We start from the raw sequence: 25,528 nt of genomic DNA on the forward strand, positions 1-25,528 counted from the left end.
TTGCAGGTAAGAATAACAATTACATATTTATTACTAATTACGTCACTTCATTAATATTTTTATTTAGTTATTGAATTTTTATCATTACATTATGCATACCTCTTTTTTATTAATCTTGCATTTGGTGGTTATAACTCTGAACGCGTTATAACTTTATAAATATTAATTTTAGAAAAAAAGTTTAAAGTAAAAGTTTTAGGAAATTTGTAGATTTAAAAGTTAACTTATTAGAATTTTATGGTTTAAACAAGAATTAGAAGAGATATTGGTCAAATAGACAATAAGTAAATTGTCATAGTCGTATAAGTCATAAACGGTTAGTGATACAAAAATTGTATTTTACAAAAAATGTACGATACTTAATTTTCTACAATAAAGGTTACCATTTTGGTCGAATGTGCACGGTTACGGAGATACAAATCAAAACGATTTTCTTTAAAATGGAGGCACTTCCGTCCTTTTTTTTGTAAGGATTTGGTGTATTTAGGTACATTCAGTACGTGATACTGACTGAACCTATTTAAGGTGATTGTAAACCTACAGTATTAAAAAAGTTTTGGTTTATTGCACGGTACATACATATAAACAAAATGCATGCTTTGTAGTAAAGTAATGAGTTATTTTTGGCTTTACAATACCACGCAACTACAAAAATATATAATATATTGTGTGCAAATGAGGCTTATAAATTTGATAATATAGATATCGCTCTTCAATCATCAATACTCTAACTAGTCGTCTGTGTTCATCAAATGATGGATCTTCGATTAAATCATAATTAAATAAAAATTTGGTTTTTATATCATCGGCATCCTTATAGTTTTATGGTATTATTATAAACTACAAGATCGTCTAAATATTTTAGATAGTTTTTTATCACATTCTCTATATTTTTTTATATAGAAATATCCAATAGAAAAGGATAAACTATATGATTCATCATTTTTTCAGCCAACTTTGAAAAATAAAATAATAACAAAAAGACCGGTGACCAAAGACTTTGTTGTGATTTTTGGAAACTTTGTTAATTAAAAAATGTATTTATAAAATTTTTTTGAAATCCCTAGTATTATTCAATCCTTGCATATTTCCTTAAAAAAAAAATTAACTCCTGTTATACAAAATGTTTGATTTACATCTAAGCATATAAATATCACGAGTATGACAGAATATATCCGTTAAGCAATGAATCTAAGTGAGAGGTATTATATACATGTGTTGAAACTTCGATATGCGTTGAGATAGTAGTAAGACGCTTGGAGAGTGGGAGTTTCATAATTGAATAGATGAACTACAACAGATAAGCCTCGATACAAGTAACTTTTGCAATTTCATTAACACCTATAATACCTCTTACTTAAATGCATTGCTTAACGCATGTACTCTGTCATACTCGTGATATTTATATGCCAAGATGTAAATCGAACATTCTGTATAGTACAGTTTGGGCAAGAGTAACGAGCTCTATTACCTGTATTAAAACCACATATGAATTTGGTTTCTATATTTATAAATAAAATTTTTATTATCTTAATAAACAATTCAACTTAATCTAAAAATATAATTTGAACATTTTTTACGGGGTTTTTCTAAAAAAAAATATGTTTATAATGCATATAAACGAATATAATCAATTTGTAACGCTGAATCTTCCCCGTTTGCATTCAAATAAGGCCATGTTGGCATCCATAAACGTTTTGCATTATAAAAATCTTGAGCAGCCTATAAAATAAAATAAAATTGTAATTATTACTATTTTTTTACATGAATGGATTATAAGTTGCCTACATAAATAAAAGTACTTACAGTTGGTGATAAATTATTCCATGGTTTTGTATAATTACGATTAATAGCATTATCTGGGAAATAATATGAATTTCCACCAACAGCAACGTTCATTATTATATAAAAATATTGATCAAATGGTGCAATAGGTGGTTGTTTTTCCCATGGATTTGTTAAATTTTTCTTTGCAAATTCACCAATTTCCCAGAATCCATCATCTGGCACATTTATTGATCCAGTCAATCGTTTATTTATGTAAAATTCAAATCCCTCTGTGGAGTAAATATGAAAATAAATTACAAATTTTATGTAAACAAATATTTTGTAAAAGGCTTTAGCCATTGCCTTTAATTTCAAAAAGAAGAAATGTACGACAAAAAATGTATGCATGCTTAGATCTTTAAAACTACACAACGGATTTTGATGCGGTTTTTTCTACTAGGTAGAGTGATTCTAGGGGAAGGTTTTTATATATCTTAGATGCATAGTATATTAGAGTAAGAGGTTGAAATACGGGTTGAAAGGGATGTGCTTTAAAAACTTAAAAATTTGTGTGTCGATTAAGCTCAAATATTGACAAGATTTGCAACCAGATTCAAGGATCGTTTATAACTATTTTAACCTTCGGAGGGGGGGGGTGAAAAGGTGGAGCATGAAAGTAGAGATGAATAATCGAATATTTTCAAACATATCCAAGTGGGGTATCAATTAAAAGAGCATGACACAGTACATTACAAAACTGTAATCCTTTCGTAAGGGCTATGGAGGTAGGAGGTGAAAGTGGGATTGTTGCCCAACAAAGCGCCTAGTTTACAGCTAGTTTTTAATAAATTAGAAGAGTTTAAAAAACCAACACAATTATTGAATCTCGAGGAGGTTTCATAAGCTTCAACTAGTGGTCTTGTGAAAGATTATCAAAAGCGAAAAAAATTTCCGAAATTTTCGAAAACCAAAACGAACGGGGACAAATATATTTTGTTAAAAATAATGCAAGCACTGACATTCAACACTTTCTATACTGCAGGGTATTTCAAAATTAATTGTGTTTTTTAAACGCAAATCAAAGTACATCTATGTAGTTACTGTTGCCTAATTCACATTGTATAATACACAATTATTCTGATTTTCATACATCACAAAGACGTCGCCAGTGAGTGAACTAGTTACGAGAGAAGAGTTTAAGAATGGTGGATAGATAAATTTATAGTTGTAGAATATATAAATTGAAAAAATAAACAAGTGAAAAAAAAAACAATTGACTGAGTTAATTGTTGAAATACCATGCATAGTCAGTGTTGATTTCTTTATCACATAACACATACTAACATGTGACACATACATAACTGATAATCAAGTATAGTACATATTATAAAATTTCCGCCTAATTGGCGCCCTCACGGGGAAACAGTGATGTTAACGAAAAAATGTTTCAAACAAAAGTTGTTTAATTTTTGATAAGGAAGATTTTTTACATTTAAACTTTTGTTTTATCTCTAACGGTTGACAAGATGGGTCCTACGGATCCATAGGACAGTCCTGACAGTCCATACGTCCTGAGTACGCTGTAAAAATTTCAGCTCGATATCTTTTTTCGTTTTTGAGTTATCGTGTCCACAGACGGACGGACGGACAGCCGGAAATGGACTAATTAGGTGATTTTATGAACACCTATGACAAAATTTTTTTCCTAGCATCATTATTTTTAAGCGTTACAAACTTGGGACTAAACTTAATATACTAATAATTATATTTCATATATGCATGGTATAAAAAATCAAATTGAAACGTTTTGAAAAGGCGAAAAATGAGTCTCGAGAATAATTGATAAGACAATAATTGACAAGATTTTGGTTAAAGATTATCAAGCCTTTAGGGAGGGGGGTAGCTGGATCAATCTGCCGCCCCCCTCTTGGCGACAGCCTTGATACGTCGTAAGATGTGCCGAATTTTCTCAGTCGAATTTTTTTCCTCAGTTTTTCGTTACTTCGATTGAGGAGGCCGATAAAGTATGTAATATTTGGCTAGAAATAGGGAAAATATCGGACATATTCATGTAGTTAACATGTTATTATAGAACCTATCATTGCAAAAGGATAAAATGTTGAGTTGAAACGAACACAAAAGTTTTACCAATCGAATATATGGAGCTGGATAGTGTGAGATACACAATTAATATTGGCAAAAGATTGACCAAGTAAGACCTAGGATCTGGAAATCAAATTTTTTACTTACGTGGTGACCAAATCATTGTATAATTATGAAATTCCGTTCCAAAATTCGGACGACTTTTTGTAAAATGTGCTTTACGCCATGCATTATTTGTACGATCCATACCAAAATGTAATGTTTGACCAACTGTATTCACACCAATATTTACACCATCCAAAATCAGTTCACGATTACCATGTGCTTCGACTAAATCAATTTCACCAGATAATGGCCAATTACCATAAACGTTATCACGTGGCATTAACCATATTGCAGGCCATAGCCAATCACCGGTGGGTAATTTTGCACGTACTTCTAAACGACCATATTTAAATGACATTGAATACATTGTATTAATACGTGCAGAATGAATGATATCACGTGCGTAATATGGATTGTATGGTAAATGCCAGTAATCAAAACTAAAATTATTTATAATTCTGATTTATTGAAAATTCTATTAATGAATTTAGTGAAAGATGTCTGTATTAAACCTAGCTCCAGTTCAAAAAAAAACCACAATTTCAGGGTCAGATTTAGAATTCGGAGCTCCGGAGGTCATAACGTTTGATGGAGTCCTCGTAACCTTTTTAGGTATAAGTGCAAACGTTTATTCTTAGCATTTTGCTCAAAAGTGTTGATAATACCACGTAGTATGTCTCTTTCTAAACTAAGAAGTATCAGATTTGACAAGCGTTCTTGATTCATTGAGTTCTCGCCACTGTTTTTGTTTTGAAAAAGATTCCGCATATTTGAAAATGGCATACAAATTCCATGACAATAACCACGTCGTCGAATCTTTCGCTTGTTTCTGTCTGATTAAAAAGTGAACCGATAAAAAATAGCTCACTCGACTAGTAAAGGCCCTGTGGCCCCGGCTTCGCTACTCTTCGTCCTAAATCTTGCCCTGGGCCAGCTATAAAAAACTCATCTTTGAAAAATTCAATTTCGAAAGTATGTGAAGGTATTTTAAAACAGTAAGTAAAGCTAAAATTAACAAAAACTATTTATGTTAAAAAAATTAATAGATAACTATGTTAAAATTTCTTCTGTCACTTTCGAAATTGAATTTTTTTATAGATGAGTTTCACCTACGTCGTATTCTTCTGAATGGGACATTTATTGATGAAAATAGGTGATAAACATTTGTATAAGTCGAGATAGATTTCTTTATTTGATGGTATGACAAACACGTATTCAGAAATTTTTAATGAAGTAATTCATAATTTTATGTTCTTACTGAGTTACTGCTTAGTTTCTTTTGTTTGCTTTTGATTTGTTTACTTGAAAAAAATCTGTTTTATTTTGCGATATAATTAAATGCTTTCGGGGTATTGGGATCAAACAATTTGTATAAATTTTCTTAATCTCTTTTAAACATCTAGAAAGAACAAATAAAATTTTGATTCCAAATTTGAAAAAACTATAATATTGACCCTTATATTTTAATCCAAAAATCGGGTTTATCTGACGATTTCGCGAGCAGTTTATGATAAATTCGCTTAAAATTCTGTACGATAAGCTTTTATATCGCTGCGATCCTGGAGCGATAAACATAATCATAAAAAAATTCGTGTAATCGTCAAAAGAGTTGAATTTTATGTTTATGGATTATTAGCCATCGTATGTAATAAATAAAAAACAAAAAATATTGTTTCTATGATTAAATGGCAATTTTTTGTGGTTCCGAAGAAATGTTAAATAATAACGTTATATCACCAATCGTATAGAGTTTTAACCGAAACTTCTAAAACTATTAGGCCGATCGCTAAAGTGATTCAAGAAAATGATTTTTATTTAAATCGTAGCCAAATATTTTTAGAATTATTTTGTAAAATATTTTTAGAATTATTTTGTAATATTCTAAATAGAATTAATAGAATTGAATGGAACACTTCAAATATATTTTTGTGATTTCTCTAGATTTATCAGAAACTTCGTCAACATATTTGAAATTTGTTTGATTTTGTTCAGTGAAAATTTGTTTATTCAATCAGTTTAGGTTTAATATAGACATCGATGTATTGATAATATGTATAAAATAAAATTTACTATTTCTTGATTCGTTCCTGTTCCCGTAAATCCACTGTGGGTCGTATATACAATATACCATTTGATACATAAGAATTTTCACGACTGTTCACATACCATTGGAAAAGTTTATTCTGTAAAGTAAAAAATAAAAAAAGATGAAACAAGTTAGACAACTAATTATTTTATAAAAAAATATTTATCATAATAAAATAAAAAATTTAAAAACAATTTTAATAAACTTCGCATTGTGGCCTTAAAGATGTTGAATTTTATCCATTAATATTACATAATTCGAAAAAAAGTAAAGAGATTTAGATCTGAATATAAAAATGGAGAATAAGAAAGCTAAAAATTGATCCCAAATTTGTAACGCTGATATTCAACACTGTCTATATATATGATATTTTAACAATTAACTCAGTCAATTGGACAAATATATTCAATATAGGACAAAGAATTTTTAAATTTGTTAATATTTTTGCATTATATTTATTTCTTATAATACGATTTTAACAAAAATTTGTTTTGTTTTCAAAATATGAAACCTTGCAAGAGATGACTTTCGATAACTTTTTATTTTATTTAAAAATTAATCTGTTTTCAAATACGCTTTATTTAAAACATATTTTCAAAAACGTGATCCACAATCATGGGTGGGTGATCTCTGTTGGATATCACCAAAAAAAAATATATATATATATATATATAAATTTGATAGTTTATTTGTTTATATTCAGTACTTAAGCACTTAATAAGTAGTTTTTTTCTGGTCCAAATCTTAATTAATTTATCTAAAAAAAAAAACACAAGTGAAAACAAACAATTGACTGAGTTAATTGTTAAAATACCATGCATAGACAATGTTGATTGCTCTATCACATTACACATACATACATGTCACACATACGTAACTGATATCCCCATATAATACATACTATACAATTTACGTTTAATTTGCACCCTCACGAGTAAACAGTGATGTTTACGAAAAAAATGTTTAAAAAAAAAGTTGTTTATTTTTTGATAAGGAAGATTTTTTACATTTAAACTTTTGTTCTATCTCTAACGGTTTACCAGATGGGTCCTACGGAACCATAGGACAAGACCCAATTGACCTATGTTGCTCATTTACGAACTTCGAACTTGACCTCACTTTTAACGACCTGAGAACGTAGTAAAAATTTAAGATTGATATATTTTTTCGTTTTTGAGTTATCATGTTGGCAGACAGACGGACAGACGGACAAACCACCGAAAATGGACTAATTAGGTGATTTTATAAACACCTATACCAAAATTGTATGCAGAGCATTAATATTTTTAAGCGTTACAAACTTGGGACTAAACTTATTATACCTTGCATTTTACATATATGCATGGTATAAAAAGTGATCAAAGTTTCTTTGAATTTTTACAGAACAGACAAGCAGAACATCTGGCTAAAGTGTTTGATTCATCTAAAATTATCATTTTTATTATGAATAATTTTTTTTTTTTTTGTAAATTCAAGGCTGATTATTATTTATTGTTAGTAAATAAGTTAGTTGTTAGCTGTTCAATCTTTGATTTTAATCACTGTTATTAATTAATATATTATTAGTTACATATGATTGATTTTTTTAAGTGGTAGAAAGGTGAGTTCTAATCATGGTTGCTACATTCTGTCAAAACGCGACGGATCCGGTAAAAAGGTTGCAGATTCCAATATCTAGTTAAAAATTTAATAATTCACTAATTAAATATTTTTAATATATTTATTTATTTAATTAAAATCATGTGCACCAAGTATGAAAAATTCCCTGAAAGAAAACTTTCAAAACCAACTTTACAAAATTCCCTGATGATTTCCGATTTTCCAGTATTGTGAGTAGTATACTGGTAGCTTAAAATAGAACTACGAAAACAGTCTCAGATTAGGTTTCAGAAGACGTTGAATAAATAGAAACATTGACATGTATGAATTAATTGTCTCATAAAAAATAAGCCTCTAGTAATTTTTTAATTTGTTCATACTTTTCTCGTAAATTATTTAGAATTTCACTCAGAACATCCACTTTTTAGTTTACCATAAGGCTTGCATGATTTTTGTATTAAATAAACTCAGCCCATACGTGCGTTAAATGGTCTAATATTCGGGTTTTTACTACTAGCTATTGTTAGGTAATATTGATTTTTATCCGAAATATACAAATTAAATAAACATTTTTTTTAAAATTTTTTGAGCTTAATTGATGAGCTTAAAAAGAATGAAAGTCCCGAAAATTCAGTTCATTTGACTACAAGCATTTCGTTGAAATTGTCTGAAATTGATTCATTTATTGATACGTTTATTTTATTGATACGTATTGTGTTATGAAAATAGGAGTCGGAAAGTATATCCAATAAATTATTATCAAAAATAGGAATTTTTTTTATGGTATTTAACTGACTTGATTTTATTTGCGAAAATGTCTGGTAAAATTTTATTATATTCTTCGGATTCATATTTTGAGCACAAAAAAAGGAAAGACAGTATCAATGTGAATATGGTTCTATTTTTGCTTCATTACAATTTGCACACATTTAAATAAATCATTAAAAATGAATTTAAAATCATTAAAATTAACAATCAAATTCGGAAGTTTATTTGTGTTTGTTTAGCATAGTTAGGCAATGTGTTAGTATTGATATGTTACTACCATTGCCTATAGTTTAAAGATCATTACTAGTTTAATCAAAGTTTTTAGTTAATTGAGAACATTGCTATAAAGGTAATTTATTAATGATGATAAATTTGAAATGATAATACCATTGTAATAATATACTATCGTTTTTTTCATAAGGAAATGAATGATTAAAACATACTTTTTTCTGTAATAATAGCAGATCTTTTACAATTTTTATCTCGGTGTATTATTAATGTTATAATTGATTACATAATTCATCAATAAAAACGAATATCTGACTAATTATTTAATAAAATTGTTAAATACACATACAATCTCTATATTTATGTACAGTTCGATGCAATAAATTTGATCCACTTTAAAAAAAAATTTGTTGGTTTATTTATAACTGCGTATTAAGTTCCCAGCAGACTTTTTCCTAACGTATAATTCTATTTCGTTTTGTAGTATTCTTAATTATTTTTTCTGTTCAATTCTTATAATTTTCTAAAGTAATTAAGAAAAGTATTACTATAATTGGGTACAGAACTTGCTGTTACACTCAGTGCAAGTAGTAGAAAAGAGTCTTTTAACACTGTAATAGCACAACCCATTCTGCTTGAGTAAACTAGAGAACGTGATGGAAAATGCTTTTTATTAATAATAATATAATCTTTCTTTTAAAATTTTCTGATCTATTTTATCTCACTTTTTTTTTGCAAAATAGACAAATAGTCAAAGACCGCCTTAGACCGCTCGGCCATTTAAGCTCTTAAGATAGTATAGCAGTATTGAGGGTCATAGCTCACTACTATTTTTATACACTGTATATATAAAATGTATATCAAGGAGGTTAATTTTAGACCCAAGTTTGTAAATTTTAGACCCAAGTTTGTATTGATGTTACCAACAAAATATTGGTATGGGTGTTTATAAAATCACCTAATTCGTTCATTTTCACTTGTCCGTCATCATAATAACTCAAAAACGAAAAGACATATCAAGTTTTTATAGCTTGCTAAAATTATTTTAATATTTTTGTAATATTTAAATTATTTATTGATTGATTAAATTGGCCATTGTGGTAGACAGTAAATGAAATACGAAAACATTTTTGTGTTTGATCCATCCTTTAACGTTTTGTAAATTGTTAAATATTTTTATCGTATCATGAAATTTATAAAAAAATTGTTTGACGATTTTTTAAACACAATTATAAAAGCTAATTATTATATCCATAAATATTATCAATAACTTATTGTTTTTATATGTAAATAAAAACTAAAACATTACATTTACAAGGTGGAAAACCAGTTGAAAAACCAACTCCGTATATTTAAACTTAACACATTGTAATTTAAAAAAAATATATGTATACATATAAATATTATCGAAGATAATAAATGAGAACTCTAGGATATTTCGAAATAAATTTCGATTTTTGTCCCAATTTCCTAGATCAGTTTTTTGTATTTTGTAAATAAGTATTTCGACTACCAAGTAGTCATCATCAGTAAGAATTAGCTAGTCGTGATTACTCTTATTATGAATGTTACTCTTTGCTAATTTGGTGGCGGACTGCACGTGCAGTCCGCCACCAAACAAGAGTAATCACGACTAGCTAATTCTTACTGATGATGACTACTTGGGAGTCGAAATACGTATTTACAAAATACAAAAAACTGATCTAGGAAATTGGGGCAAAAATCGAAATTTATATGTATGGACCATTACCGTTTGGACCATTTTAATATATTATGGCTAATAGCGTTTTGATCGTTTTGTAATACCAATCAAAAAATAGCTTAAATAAAAAAAACAGACTTTGTTATGGGACATCATGTTCTGACATTAGGTTGGACCTAGTTCTCCGGGATACTTTAATAATCAATTTATATTCTAAAAGTTAAGAGATCGAATAACACTTTAAATTAGAACGTTACAATTAATCGAAAGAAATTCCTCTACCTACAGAACAAATTTTGTAGTCAAAAGTTTTCAAAGGCAATGGAGGCCCTTGTCCATGAATTTGACCTGTGCCCATGAACCACTCTATGTAATAAAAAAGCTGCATCAAAATCCGTTGCGTAGTTTTAAAGATGTAAGCATACATGGGGACATATGGACAGACAGCGGGATGCAACTTGAATTAAATTAAATACTCAACTTGAATAAAATTAAAATTATTTATTAATATTTTATACACAGTGTGCCATGTGCGTGAAGTATAATGTAAGTATAATAATATTATGTCACACGATGATTTATGACGATTTTTCTTCGATCGTTCCTTTACTCGATTTATAACTCTTTTCAAAGCTGTATGTACCTTTCATATTTTTATGTAAAAATAAAATCAATTTTCTTTTAAAACATACTAAATATGATTTTTTTATTAAAAAAAAAAAAATTTAACTTCTCAATTTCTTATTTTTGTTCTTTAAAAACTCTGTATATTCTGTATTTTTGTACATCGGATATCATCGTAATTATAATAGTCGTGCTATAAAAATATATATACTTGTTTTAAATAGATAGGAAGTATAATTTTATGAATAAATTAATTATTTATATTATTTAAAAAAATAAAAAATAAATATTCCATCTATAAATAAAGTACCATATTTATAAACAAATCATTCATTTGATGGTGAATTTATAAAATTTCACAAATTCCTTATTTAAACTTTTATAAAATTATAATTGTATTGATTAAAATAATTATTTTATTTTTATAATTTAAATAAAAACTGTTAATTACAATTATATAATTATTTATTAATTCATAAAATATTTTACACTGAAAAATGTCCCTTATAAGAAAGAGTTCCTCAGAATTCTTAATAACAAGCACAGGCGTATCGAGGGAAGACAGGTTGGAGCAATTGCCCGCCTGGACTTGGATTTGCCAATGATTTAGTAGGCTAGATGTGTGTGTTTAAGCCTTAATACTGATCATTTATGACAATTTTAGGCCAAAATATCTTATTTCCAACAAAAAATACTAATTATTCTACGTTTGAGAATGTCATAAAAAGTTCGAGTTGCTTGCAAATGTTGTAGTAGCTATTTAAACACGATTATTAAATTTAAACTTTGGTTTACTCCGAATAGTTCTTACTTTCTTTTTTTTTTATCGTGAAAACAATTTGAAAATTAATAGGTGGATATTTTTCTAGTAAGTATATATATAAATCTCAGACACAATGAAAATGTCATTTAAGAAATATTTTTTAAATCTAATTTTTAACCTTTTTAAAAAGCAGAGAGCACCTAGCTGCTAACAGACAACACCAAAAATTTGGAACTATCCAGTGAAGTGAACGATTAACAACTAGTAATCAAAATAATAATGCATGTTTTGATTTTTAAAACTACGTATAGCGTGATTCAAGAGGATATGTTTATATGTATAATACATGCGTAATATAGTAGAGAAACACTGATAATTTTAGAGGATTCTAAAGTGATGTCGTAAATAAACACATTTTTGTATATGTATAAAGACATTCTGTAGTATATTTAGTATCAGCATTGCACCCGTGCGAAGCCGGGGCGGGTCGCTAGTTATACGTATAATAGGTAAAAACAATTATTAATAAATATTTCTTGGTTTTTAAGGGTAAGTTTTTAAAATGCCAGGGGCTTTCTATATTTTATAATTTCTTTTCTTAGTGTTTGCAATTTTAAATGAACATGGTATTTTTGTATATATTTTTTCGTTAATTTTTTTACTTGAATAAATTTAAAAAGGAAATTTTGTATGCTCTTATCGGCAACATAATCAATTTTATTGCTAAATCTTGGTCAAATTTTTATACAGAAATAGAGAAAATTAATAGCTTTAAAAATTATGAACAATTCTATGATTGGCAGTATTAAAATATACAATAGTTTTTTAATTTCAGATCCGGCAATGAATCTGAATCTTTACAGGGAAATACAACAAGATGAAAATTGTATTTTTTCATATTAGTAAAAAAATTACGTAAACATAGGTAATTGAACGCCTCACTTGAAAGTGATTTTTGAATTTGAATTTATATTCAAATTTTCTATTTTCATACTATTATTTTTAAAATAAATAATAAAAGAATGGAAAGACTATTGATTTACTTACCCCAGGATCTAAATCCGTAATAACATGATTCCATATATTTAAATTGAAATCCGTAAATTCATCATTAAATATTAATTGACCCGAACAATATCGACGTTTATAATTTACAGAATTTTTTCGAACACGTGTAAATGAATCTGTACATTTTTTTAAATGACAATTGACCACACTTATAAAAATAATTATAAAATACAAACGAAATATTATTAAACTAGCCATAATCCACCAAAAGTTTTGAAATTTAATTAATTATATTAAAATCACTTTTGAATTTTAAAATGACTTAATCCAATTTCGTAATTCTATAAATTAATTGCTTAATCAATCACATCGCACAAACACTTAAATTATTATATCAAAAATTGAATTCAAAATAAATATCCGCATTGGTTTTGGTGAATATATTTATATTAATTTATAATTATTTAAGGTAATTATTAGATAATTAAATTTTGAAAGGTGACTAATATGTAAATATTAATTATTATTAATTTTATAATTGATAAATATCAATCAGTAAAATTATTTTGTAAATATTTTACAATCGTTTGTCCATAATTATTTGATGACATTTCCTTTAATTTTCTTTTATGTTAGAGTAAAAAATTAATTTTAATTCTTGAAAATTATTCTTTACACCTAACTCATTTTAATAAGAATAAGTAATCACTACAGATGTTAATTTTTTCAACGTCTTTTTATATTAAGACTGTTAAATTAATAAATAATAAAAATAAGTAATTATTACGGAGGTATAATTTGTTAGCTATATATTCATACATATAAGTTCTTTTTTCTATGTAAAGAAATCAAGGATGTGATCACTAACAAGCTAAACTAAAAAAATATCACAAATTTTTTTTGTTTTACCATGTAATATTATTACTTTATACAATCTTAGTTTATATTCGTATAATAGCAATAGTTATTATAGATATGTATATACTATTGCCTATAAGCTACAAAAGTACAAATTAAAAGAACCGATTGCTTTATAATTTTCCGTAATTAAATTTAAACAAATGAAATAGGGAAATCCTCTGAACCTATTTAATATTTATACAGAATCTTCAATAAAGAAAAAAGTTATTATAATTTATGTCAGTGTTTTTCAAACTTTTTTGTAATAATGCTAAATATTATAATTATAATTCATTGGGAAGGTCACTCCTAGAATGCCAATTTCGATTTATTCTTCTGAAAATTGAGTAATTTCCAAAATAGAAAACTTTTTTCAATTTCTCAATTGGATGACTTTGTTAGAAATGTAAACAAAATATTAATTAATTATTTAAGAATGCTTTATATTTATGAAAATAACACTATAAATAATTCGTTGAAGTCAATCATACTTGTATCTTCTAATAAGTGTTGGTGTAGTTTAATTCATTATATAAGATTACTTTGCGAATACGATAACGATAACAATAACGCTGCGGCTAAATCCATAAACTTCTTTTTATAATGGTTTTATGTAAATTGTCATTTTATTAGCTTATAACTTTGGTACAACATATTTAAGCAATTCATAATATCACCATTAAAGAGGAATTTTGTCCACAAGAGTCTACGGGCTATTACTCGCTCCCTACTTTCTACCGTTATAAGATGGTTGCTGATAGTGGCCAAGTAATAAAAGATAGAAAAATATATTTAATCTCAATGAATATGTTTCATTACTTGGTTTGTATGAAATAGCCCGATTATGTATTCTTCATTTTGATGGCCACTGACTTACTTTACATATGATATAATAAGCTTTTTATTATTGAAACCCCACCTTTTCTCAAGGATTGTATCTATTTTCAGCAGGAAAAAAAACTAGTCTAACAATATTTTTTGCTGTTTTATTATTATATTATAATAAAGAGTATCAAATTGTAAACGTTTTATTTCAAGGCTAATGTCATTTTACATATAGGTATATTCCTCATACTTAAATACAGTGTGTTACAGAATTTCACGGTACTATTTGAAGTTCTTCTTTAGCACAAAATAAATAAATAGTATAAATAATGTATGTAAACTTATATGTCCGAAAATAATTTATAACTGAGATATTGGAACATAAAGATTGATTACTCAAAAAGCGAGCAACTGTCTTTTTTCTTTTATTCTAATATATGATTGAACACATTTCAAGATCGTAAATTATGAGGAAATATGCATCAAATTACTTGCATGTTTTTCTGGCGCAAAATATATCAACGAAGGTAAATCAGGACAAAGTGTAGGAAAAACCAGGATAAATATTGCCCTTGAGACAACATATTAAGCTACTATGATAAATTAACCTAAAATTAAACATAGATGCCTTAAAATCTAGACAAATTTGGAACAAAAACTGTATCGACTTTTCTGCAAAAAAGAAGTTGATATAAGAAAAGGTTGTGATGGAAAAAAATTAGCCGAATTAAATTTGATTCTTAGATTGAAAATATAGATACAAATTTATGATATCCAAGTATTTTTTTATCATAATGCATATAAACGAACATAATCATTTTGCATTGCACTATCTTCTCCATTTTGACCCATATTTGGCCAAGTTGGAAGCCATAAATGTTTCTTGTTTAGAAAATTATTTAATGCTTGATTCCTAACCTTTGGGATATATCCTTCCATGGTCTTTTGTAATTAAAACTGATTGCATCATCAGGGAAAAATCTAGAAACACCTCGCACAGCGACATTCAGATTTATATAAAAATAGTCGTTAAATGATGCCACGCCTGATTGATTTTGCCATGGATTATCAAAGTTTGTTTTTGATTCAAACTGACCAAGATTCCAAAAACCACCAGATTTTGGAAAGACTGAAGCATATAATACTTGATGAAGGTAAAATTATAATCCGTCTGAAAAATTTGTAAAAAAATTTAATTATATTTTGGGCATCGTACCCTCATTGCTATGAAAGCAAAATGTAATGTTGTTCCCATCTCATTCACACTAACATTGACGCCTTTTACAATTAATTATCGATTATCGCGTTATCGTATTATATCAATTTCACCAGATCGTGGCATTCACCATAAGCTATATCTGCTGGTGCTAACCATAAACCAGACCACAACCAATCACCAGTGGGTAATTTTTCTCGTATATCTGCTGAATAAAGATATCCAGAATGCACTACATCGTATGGGGATACAAATGGAAGGGTACTAAAATTATCAAAATATTAATAAATAATGTATTGTTAAAAAAGTTTATTCAGAAGAGATTTTTTTTCAAATCTCTTTAATTAAGATTACTAGACAAGATATTTGTCAATTTAGTGTACGCTGTATGTATCATATTAAAAACATCAATTATAATCGAGAGACCGTGATGTAAATAAATATCGTATACATGATTAAAGTAAACAATAACAAAAAAGTAATCAAACTGTTTTTATTTTTTCATAATAAGAGAAACGAAAACACTCGAAGGCATCGTGTGACATTTCCACGTCACGAACATAGCACATTATGCCTAAATAACGTTTGTAATCTGTGAATTCTTTGGTTTATTTTATTCATTTGAATTAACTTTATATTTAATTATACATAGTTTTTTAAAGTTTTGTTGGCGAAGTTCAATATTATTTATGATAAAGAATTGAAATAAAAAACAAAAATTTTATTATTTTTTATTCTTCAACAGTTAAAAATCAATATTCTTCAAGAATTAAAAAGTTAAAAAAAAAAATAAAAATTCTCAAATAATAACAAAAATCAATATTCTTCAATAATTTTTTTATGGTTTTATTTATTTATTTATTTTTTTAAACTTTTATCAAATTTGATTTTCGTAAACAATTGTTATCATAATGCATATAAGCGTACATAATCAATTTGCATTGCCGAATCTTCACCATTTTCGTTCATATATGGCCATGAACGTAACCATGATCGTTTAGCCTTAAAAAAGTCTTCTCTTGCCTGTAAATAAATAAAAGCAAAATTTCAAATAGCACAATTTCTTAAATTATATTAAAAATTACTCACAGTTTCTGGTTGAGTGTTTTTCCATGGTTTTTTATAATTAAGATTCTCTGCGTTATCAGGAAAATAACCTGATATCCCACCTACAGCAATATTCATTATTATATAAAAATATTGATCAAATGGTGCTATATATGATTGATCCTCCCATGGATTTGAAAAATTTGTCTGTTTCTCAAATTCACCAAGCTCCCAAAAACCTCCAAACGGTGGATAAATTGTACCAATTAAATCGTCGTCTAAATAAAATTCAAATCCAACTACAAAAAATAAAAGAATTCGATTAGTTTTTTCATAGAAATTAAATTAGAAATTATGTAATTTCTATTGCCTATCCTTCGCAACAAACTAAAGTTTAAAGTGTAGGTTCAAAGATCTAGTCATTGAAAAACTCCATTTTTTTCCAATTAAAATTGTCAAAAGAGTTCTAACTGGGTACCGAAGTTAGAAATTAGGTGCTCTGTAACTTACATCGCGATTCAATACTCAAAGTTGCGTTGGGTTGCATAAGTAATGAAACTAATAAATGTTAAGGAAACATAATTAGGAGCTTATTAATTACTAAACGATCAGAATCGAGAAATTGCCTAATTAATAAACGAAAGCCTCGAAATCCACTAAACAACGGATCTAAAAATCAGGTCTCTATTAAACTAGGACGAATGCTTAGTCAGGTATAAACTGAGAGTGGTCATTAAGTTCTAATTAGGTGCTAAAGTGCTTTATAAACAAGAACCGAACGATTTTCTGTATTATTTTAATTACGAATTGGTTAAGTTTGCCGACTATAGAGGAGTTGGTTGTGTTCTGAAGTTTTTAGCCTTTGCGTTCAAAAATGGAACACTATTTTAGAAAACGGAGATAATATCGTAAACTATATATAAAATTTCAGAATTTGACATATATTTTCTGTAATAGTGTCCCATTTTTGAACACAAGGACTAAAAATTCCAGAACCCAACCAACTCCTCTATAGTCGACAAACTCAACCCAACCAACTCGTAATTAAAACAAAACAATTATTATTATTTTCATTGCGTTGCTAGCGGTTACAAGTTACAGAGCACCTCTTATCTGACTTTATTACATAAATAGCACTTAAAAAGAACTTTGCGTCGCTGGCCTAACAGAGCTGAAGTTATTAGCCTTTTCATAATTAACCACTCGATAATTTCTAGATGTATTTATCAATGCATCATAAACTGACGGTGGCTCAGAAAGATAATTTCTTCTCATACATCCATAAATATCATACTTACAGGGTGACCAAATTAACGTGTAAATATGAAATTCTGTATTTAAATTGTATTGGTTTTTTGTAAAGTGTGCATGCCGCCAACCATCGAATCCACGAGCTGGACCAAAATGTAAAGTCGTTCCAATTTGTTTTGCGCCAATATTTGTGTCATTTTGTATCAATTTACGATTACCACGTGATTCCATTAAATCAATTTCACCGCAACGTGGCCATTCCCCATACGCATTTTTTTCTTTTGGCATCAGCCATAATGCTGGCCATAACCAATCACCAGTGGGCAACTTTGCACGTATCTCTAATCGACCATAAATAAATAGCAGAGAAGCTAATGTACTAAGACGTGCAGAATATACCATATCAGAGGAATCATACTTTAATGGAGCGCCACTAAAATAATTAACGTATAATGTTATAATTTTAATAATTCCATTTCCAGAGAACACAGGAGGCAATTCGTTCTTCTCATGATAATTTTTTTAATATTTAGTATTTTTATGTCACTCGAGAATATTAACTATGTCACTCGAGAAGCAAGCTGACGTAATTTGTTGAAAACCATTTGTTGAAAATGTAATTTATTTTATTGTAGAAATGTATCTACCCGATAAGACAGTTAATATAGTGCAGAATATTGGTTTCAAAAATTTCTTATTACTTCAGGCTACAGAGAATTTTTTCTGCATTAATTTACAGAAGTAATTTTTTTCTTAAAATAGGTTTATTGTAACGTACTGAATGTAAATACACAAAATCCTTAAAAATTTAACGGAAGGAAGTATCGCCATTTTGAGAAAAACCGTTGTGGCCTATAACCCCGTAACCCTGCACCTAAAGTCAAATGGTGGTCGCTCCTTGTGCAGGTAAGTAGGCAAATTATTTATTGCTAGTGATGTCACTAACATTAACATTTTTCATATGTTTAATGAGTTTTATCATTATTCTATGTATACTTCTTATTTATTACATAAATATTAATTTTAGAAAAAAAAGTTAAAAGTAAAAGTTGTAGGAAATTTGTAGATTTAAAAGTTAAGTTACTATCATTTTCTTGTTTAAACAAATATTAGAAGAGATATCGGTTAAATAGTCAAAAAGTAAATCGTCATAGTCGTATAAGGCATACACAAAGGTGTTGGTTATTTAATTACCTATCTACAATAAAGGTTATTACCATTTTTGGTCTAAAGTGCATGGTTATAGAGATATAGCCTAAAACGGTTTTCTTTAAAATGGAGGCACTTCCCCCGCCTATTTTGTAAGGATTTTGTGCATTTTCATTTATAACGTGATAAGGACCTATTTATTTAAAAAAAAAATAACTCCTGTAATTTAGTGCAATATGGACAAAAGCAACTAGCTTCTGTACAACCTGTATTATATTGGAGAATATTAATTTTCCATTTTTGATGACGTATAGCTTTTTTTATATTTTATAAAATAGAAAAGAATATCGTTATCAAAATTTTTTCGTTAAAAATGCTGGGACGCTTTGATAACACGATATTTGAACTTTAACTATGTTGCAAAACATTCAACGTATAAAAGGCAATGCCTAAAAATAAAATATGCAGATATAGTCAAACTTTGATAGCTCTCACAGGGATATAAATTTTTTGACTAACCGAGTTTTAAGAATTTTGTACTATTAAAGTTTTAGTACGTAATCGCTTTGACCTAAAAAGGAGTTCGTGTATCGATCTCAGAGTTTGCCTTTATCAATTGTTTATTACAAAGTTGAAATGGAAGCAAGATTGTATAAGAATACTCCTTGAAGTTCTAGACAATTTTTTCATCGACTTCGGAGTTATTCTTAATCTATTTTTTATTACATAGTTGTAATGGTAGCCAGATTGTATAGAAGTATTCTCTGAAATTTTATATAATTTTTTTAAAACGCATTAATTCTGGTTTGGTTTTTCCGCAGATTTTATTTTGGTCTCTTCGGTCTGACATTAACCTTTGTACCAAAATTTAATTTAAAATATATAAATAAAATATATAAATAGTGTTTCACAATTTTTGAGGGAAAATTATCGAAAATCCATTTAGCAATTCAGTTTAGCAGCTAATAAAAATTATTATAATTACTAATTGTTTGTTGAAGTCACCGTGGGCCGAATAAATAGTATGCCATCTTGTGTATATGAATTATCCCGACTATCCACATATTTCTGGAAATCTACAAGCTGGAAAAAAAAATTTATATATATTATGTACTAAAAAAGATTAAATATGTAGCGGGTTGAAAGTTTTACAACAAATTCAGAACTACTTTTAACGACTAAAGACTATTTGTACCGTATATTCAGGTTTTTAAGATTTTAGCTGGAGATATCCTACACATAAATCAAATTGTAATAGTATTCGTGCTCAAATATTGAAAAAGTCGAATAAGAGTTGCTTCCGGCTCATTCGATAGTATTGTCTCAAAACCATTTTTACATTAGGGAAGGTGTACGAGGCAATCTTGGATTTGAAAAAAGCTAACACAAATAAACTGTTAAAAATTAAAAACTAAATTCTTACCGTTTCACTTATATTGGTGACTAAACTATGCCATATCTGTCTATTAAAATCTGTAAATTCATCGGAAAAAATTAATTCGCCAGAACAATACAGTGGTTTGTAAAACAATGTTGAATTTTCATGGACTCTCGTCACAGATTCTAAACATCTTCTATAAAAATAACTTTTCACATCACTAACAACAATTACAATTATCAAATATATTCCAAATATTAATTTCATCTTGTTTATCCAAAAATTAATTAATATTTATTGTTGCTTAGGTCTTAAAATGTATCTATCCTAAGTTATATTTAGGCTGTGGTGCTATCTTAAGTGTTTCTTATCGTATCTTATTCAATCTTATTTAAAATGAAAAATTTAAATTATTTTTCAAATTTCTTTTAAACTTTTAATAATTAAGGAAATAAAGCTATTAATTACACTGCAGCTTTTCTTAAATCTATTATTTACTATTTATTTGGGAAGGGAGTCGTTTTATTCATTTTTTTTAATGAAATTTATTTTACATCAGTTTCGTGACTACAAATAAATTATTATTACTTCATCAGATGTGAAATTTATACAGTGAATAATAATTTTAAAAATAATTTTCACGGGTTTCAAGAAACTACATGACTCAGATTCTAAGAAAGCAAAATTTCTCAGTTTGTAACAAAAGTGTGTTTGCACACTAAGGAACTTTTATTGGTTATATAAAATTTTCAGTTTTACTAACTTTCCAAAGGGAGTAAGAAAAATAGCCATATAACTTATTTTAGAAAACGCAATTACGTTAAAAAAAATTTCAAGAAATAGAACCGACGAAACAGTAAAACAAAAAAATAAATAATAATTTTAATAAAGCTTTGAAGTCGACGCGAATGAATCAATTTTTAGCCAAAGATATGGTCAGCGTCGACTTCAAAACGTAATTGCTCGCAAGGAACTTATTGATTTGAGTCGGTACTTTATTAAAATTATTTTTTACTTTTTTTTTTACATTTTTCGTCGGATCTATTTTTTCCAACAAATTTTTATTTTATACTTTTTAGTGAGTTTGCTGTAATACTCAGCATTAAAATCTGTGAATGAACAATAAATCACTCCTATTTTCCCACCCTTAGGGTGGAAATTCTTTTCCAAATTTATATGGGACCAACTTCTTGATATACCCTATCCATTAAAAAAAAGAATTATCAAAATCGGGCTACTTAGTAAAAAGTTATTTTAAGCCTTAAAAAAAATACATACGGCCACTTATACGCGAGAACCTACTCTTGTTTATTTTTTTCGTTGGTTAAAAAGTGATACGTAAAAAGTGAGAGTGTGCTACATAGAATCGATCAAATAAAACCGAAAAAACAATCGACTTCTTTTTAGTCAGTTTTTATGGGAGCTGGTGCATATTCATGCGAACCTGTGCTTCCAGATTCCACATTCTCTTTATATTAACATTTAAAAAAAAACTATTTGATTTTATATTACGGACAATTCTCAGCATTTTTTTATCCTTGACATTTTTAACCTTACCTTTCGAGTTTTCAAGGTTTATACATTTGAAAAAATGCGGTTATTCGCCGAAAACTCGTAATTAAATAAATCGTGATTTAATTAATCTTAACTTTCGTCAATTAAGAGTTTTCGGCGAAAATCCGTTTTTATTTTTTTAAACGCTTATATCCTATTTCGAAAATGGTGAGGTTTTGTGAAAACTGTCAAGCCAAAAAATACATAGAATCGTCCAAAATATAATATATGATGGCTTTCAAATTAAATTTTTGATCAGAACCACAAAATAATCTTTATTTTCGAGAATAACTAGTTTTTGGTGAAAATCCGCATTTTTTTATCAAATGCCTATTTCCCGAAAACGGTGAGATTAGGTAAAAAAGACTACACGCGAATTACTTAAGTGTTAAAACTTAAGGTTGTTGTCTCGCTATGGGCATAGTGTTAGAATATTCTAAATTTTTAATCCTATTATCTGTTTTTAGATTTATTTTATCATTAAATTTACATGAATTCATTCTGGTTTTTTTTAATTCATTTTCTTCCTCGTCGACAATTATGGTGTTCTTGAAATGAAAACGATGTCCTATTCCAAAAGGGTATTTTCGTAATTATGTTTTTACTTCATGAATTACATTTTCTTGCGGTCGTTTTGATTTTGACTCACACGCTTCCCAAACTATTACCGAGTTTGTAACAACGTTTTCAATTTTTAAAACACCCAAATTTTCGACGTGGAACAGTTTAGATTAAAAAGAAATCTGAGCGAAATTGTGGAAATATTTTTAAATGACTTTATAAATCTAAAAACAAACAAAATTGTAAAATTATTTACAATCTTCAAATAAATCTGAAAAATAATATCTTCACAGTATAGACAAATTAAACACCTGTTGAAATAGTAATAACTTTTATGTTGTGACGAAATTATAGTAATAAAATTAATTTCAGTTAAAAACAATATATACGATCCTTTCATACTCCGAAAATAAACAGTAAATACCTGAGCTATTAAACCGAAAATTATACACAATTATATACAATTATATTTATAATTATATATATAATTATCCAATTTAAAAAAAGACCGATTAGGTCGTTCGAAACGTAATAAGACCCAATAAAAGAGACTGTAGATGTATAAATACTATTATGTACAACTAATCGTATCGTTTTGAAGGACCTGTACAAAGTAAGATCGTGTGCAGTTGTGGAAATGCATTAATATTGAAAAATATATAGGCAGGGGCAAAAAACGCAACACATTTCACATTGCGGTTTTTTCAGTTGTCATTATTCAATTATCACGGTGGAAATGACAAGTTGGTGACTGCGGTACTACGTCATTTCCGCCGGAATTTCAATATCAATCGAACTGGTTCTGTTTCTGCCTAATTCAATCTCACTTTATGGTAATAATCTTCGAAACAAATTTTTTAAATTTAATTCAGTCTTTTATTCAAGGATTACAGACCTAACGTAAGTTTATATTTCGGGAGCGAACATAATTATTTCGATTCTTAAATCTCCGGTGGAATTCACGATGTACCGCAGTCACCAACTCGTCACTCCGAAAGAAAAATAATCCCAGACGAATATCAGTTCTAACGACTTCGATGATGATAACTTCATTATGACAAATTTTAACGAAATGCTGTAAGTTATGGATTGTATTACAAAAAACCACATGCGCCTTCCTCTTCAAATGGCCGGGTATTCTCCAATCAAAAATCAGTTGCATATTATGAAAATTTAGGAAAGATCCATTGTTGGATTTAAAGTTAATTTTCAAATAACCGTCGAATTTCAATTGTTTTATCCGAAAGCAGATTTTTGTGAGATAATTAACATAAACACAGCAGTATTGCACAGGTCAATTATTATCTTGGAAAATATTCAAAAAAAAAAAATAACAATAAAAAAAAATCAATTTTCGTAAAAAAGCACTTATCTTTACCTTTACTTTTGGATAAAACAATTAAAAACTTATCTTTGAAAATTAATTTTTCCGAAAACAAAGATTCACTATCAATCACTATCTTTAATTATATTACTTTTGTTTGAAATATCTTTTCGAAAAATACTCAGATTATTTTAAAATTAGAAAAATTAAATTTTCTTGATCTATATAAAGAATTGAATGCTACTGAGATATATTTTGGAAGGTATATTCACATCAAAATTTTTTTTGCTGTTTAAAAAAAAAACCAAGGTTGAAACACCATATAAGAAATCAATTTTTAAAGATATCACAAAATAAATTTTTATATCACTTAGAATTTTTTTTAAACTCATTTAGCAGACACAAATTGTTATAGATATGTAACACAAGTTGCATATATGATGTAAGAATTCAAAGAAGTACTGTAGAACTGTTGAAATCAAATTCTCTTTGGTACTGATATGAAATTATAAACTTACCTTCATAAGATCTTAGATCGTGTGATTTCCAAGTAAGAAAATTATTATTCATGAATAAATTAATAAAAAAGCTATGACTGAATTAAAATGTTTACAAAAATTATGAAATAATAATAATAATAAACTTATATGAAAACTAACAAAATGCTTTTAATTATTAATGACATGTTTATAAATTTTTGAAATAAAGATAACAAAAATGTGTTTAATCAGTTGTTTGGTTTATTTAAATGTTTTAATTAATGAACAACTAATTAATACAATTATATTTCATATTGATTTGATCTCAATTAGTAAGGATATAAACCAAGTTTTAATATACGTAGAATTTTTTTAATAGATGGCGCTAAATGAAAATGAATGAAAAGTCATGAACTTCCCTGTTTGATTTAGAAATTATTATTAAAAAAAAAAAATTCTATCTAAAAAAGCTTCTTAATTTTATAGATTTTTTATGATATTAACAAAACAACGAGTTAGAAGCTTTACGACTAGATGGCGTTGGCTAAATATAGTATATGAGCTATCTATAACCCTGTTTAACAGGTCGAGTTTTCATTTTTATTTTAGATAAAAGATGTCAATTTTTTCAAACAAAAAAATGACAATGAACGAATTAAAAAAAATGTTTAATTGTAAAAAAGAAGGTCATCGTCACTTCTATGGTAGAGAAATCATATTATTTATTGTTGAATGTTATTCAATCTAAATTGTAGTTTGAATTTGTCAATAATTCACTTGATAATAAGGTTTGTCCCAAGAAGCATCAGACCCCCCGATTATATAATCAAACAATGGTTGGTTATATACTCATCACATATAAACATGTCACTAGTGAGAGTTTTAATTCTAATCGTATTTTTTTCTAAAATACCTTAAGCTAATTTTTGGAATTTTTTTCTATTTTAAATTATTTTAATCATTTACCACAATTTAGCTCACAATTTTAATAAGGGTAATTGGATGAATTTATTGAATTATTATTGAATTTCATAGATAAAAATGCAACTTGTTTAAAATTGTTAATATTATAGATAAGATTACAAAAAAAT

At 27.6% G+C, this 25,528-nt stretch overlaps 2 protein-coding genes across 2 annotated transcripts; both read right to left on the minus strand.

The window, feature by feature from the left end:
• Positions 1-1,577: 1,577 nt before the first annotated feature.
• On the minus strand, positions 1,578-16,263 carry LOC123301236 (beta-1,3-glucan-binding protein-like). The gene is made up of 7 exons (XM_044883970.1): positions 16,220-16,263; positions 15,808-15,958; positions 12,793-12,951; positions 6,046-6,158; positions 4,018-4,415; positions 1,807-2,057; positions 1,578-1,722 (listed from the first exon to the last, which is right to left on the minus strand). Exons 1-7 carry the CDS (start codon positions 16,261-16,263, stop codon positions 1,606-1,608), a joined length of 1,233 nt encoding a protein of 410 aa, XP_044739905.1. The 3' UTR covers positions 1,578-1,605.
• Positions 16,264-16,547: 284 nt separating this feature from the next.
• On the minus strand, positions 16,548-24,528 carry LOC123301237 (beta-1,3-glucan-binding protein-like). Its single transcript, XM_044883972.1, has 6 exons — positions 24,477-24,528; positions 20,565-20,614; positions 20,127-20,224; positions 18,040-18,425; positions 16,784-17,040; positions 16,548-16,717 (listed from the first exon to the last, which is right to left on the minus strand). The coding sequence occupies exons 1-6, from the start codon at positions 24,526-24,528 to the stop codon at positions 16,601-16,603; spliced, it is 960 nt and encodes a 319-aa protein (XP_044739907.1). The 3' UTR covers positions 16,548-16,600.
• Positions 24,529-25,528: the final 1,000 nt, after the last annotated feature.

The sequence above is a fragment of the Chrysoperla carnea genome, chromosome 5 (genome assembly GCF_905475395.1).
Source record: "Chrysoperla carnea chromosome 5, inChrCarn1.1, whole genome shotgun sequence".
In the NCBI taxonomy this organism is placed as follows: Eukaryota; Metazoa; Arthropoda; class Insecta; order Neuroptera; family Chrysopidae; genus Chrysoperla; species Chrysoperla carnea.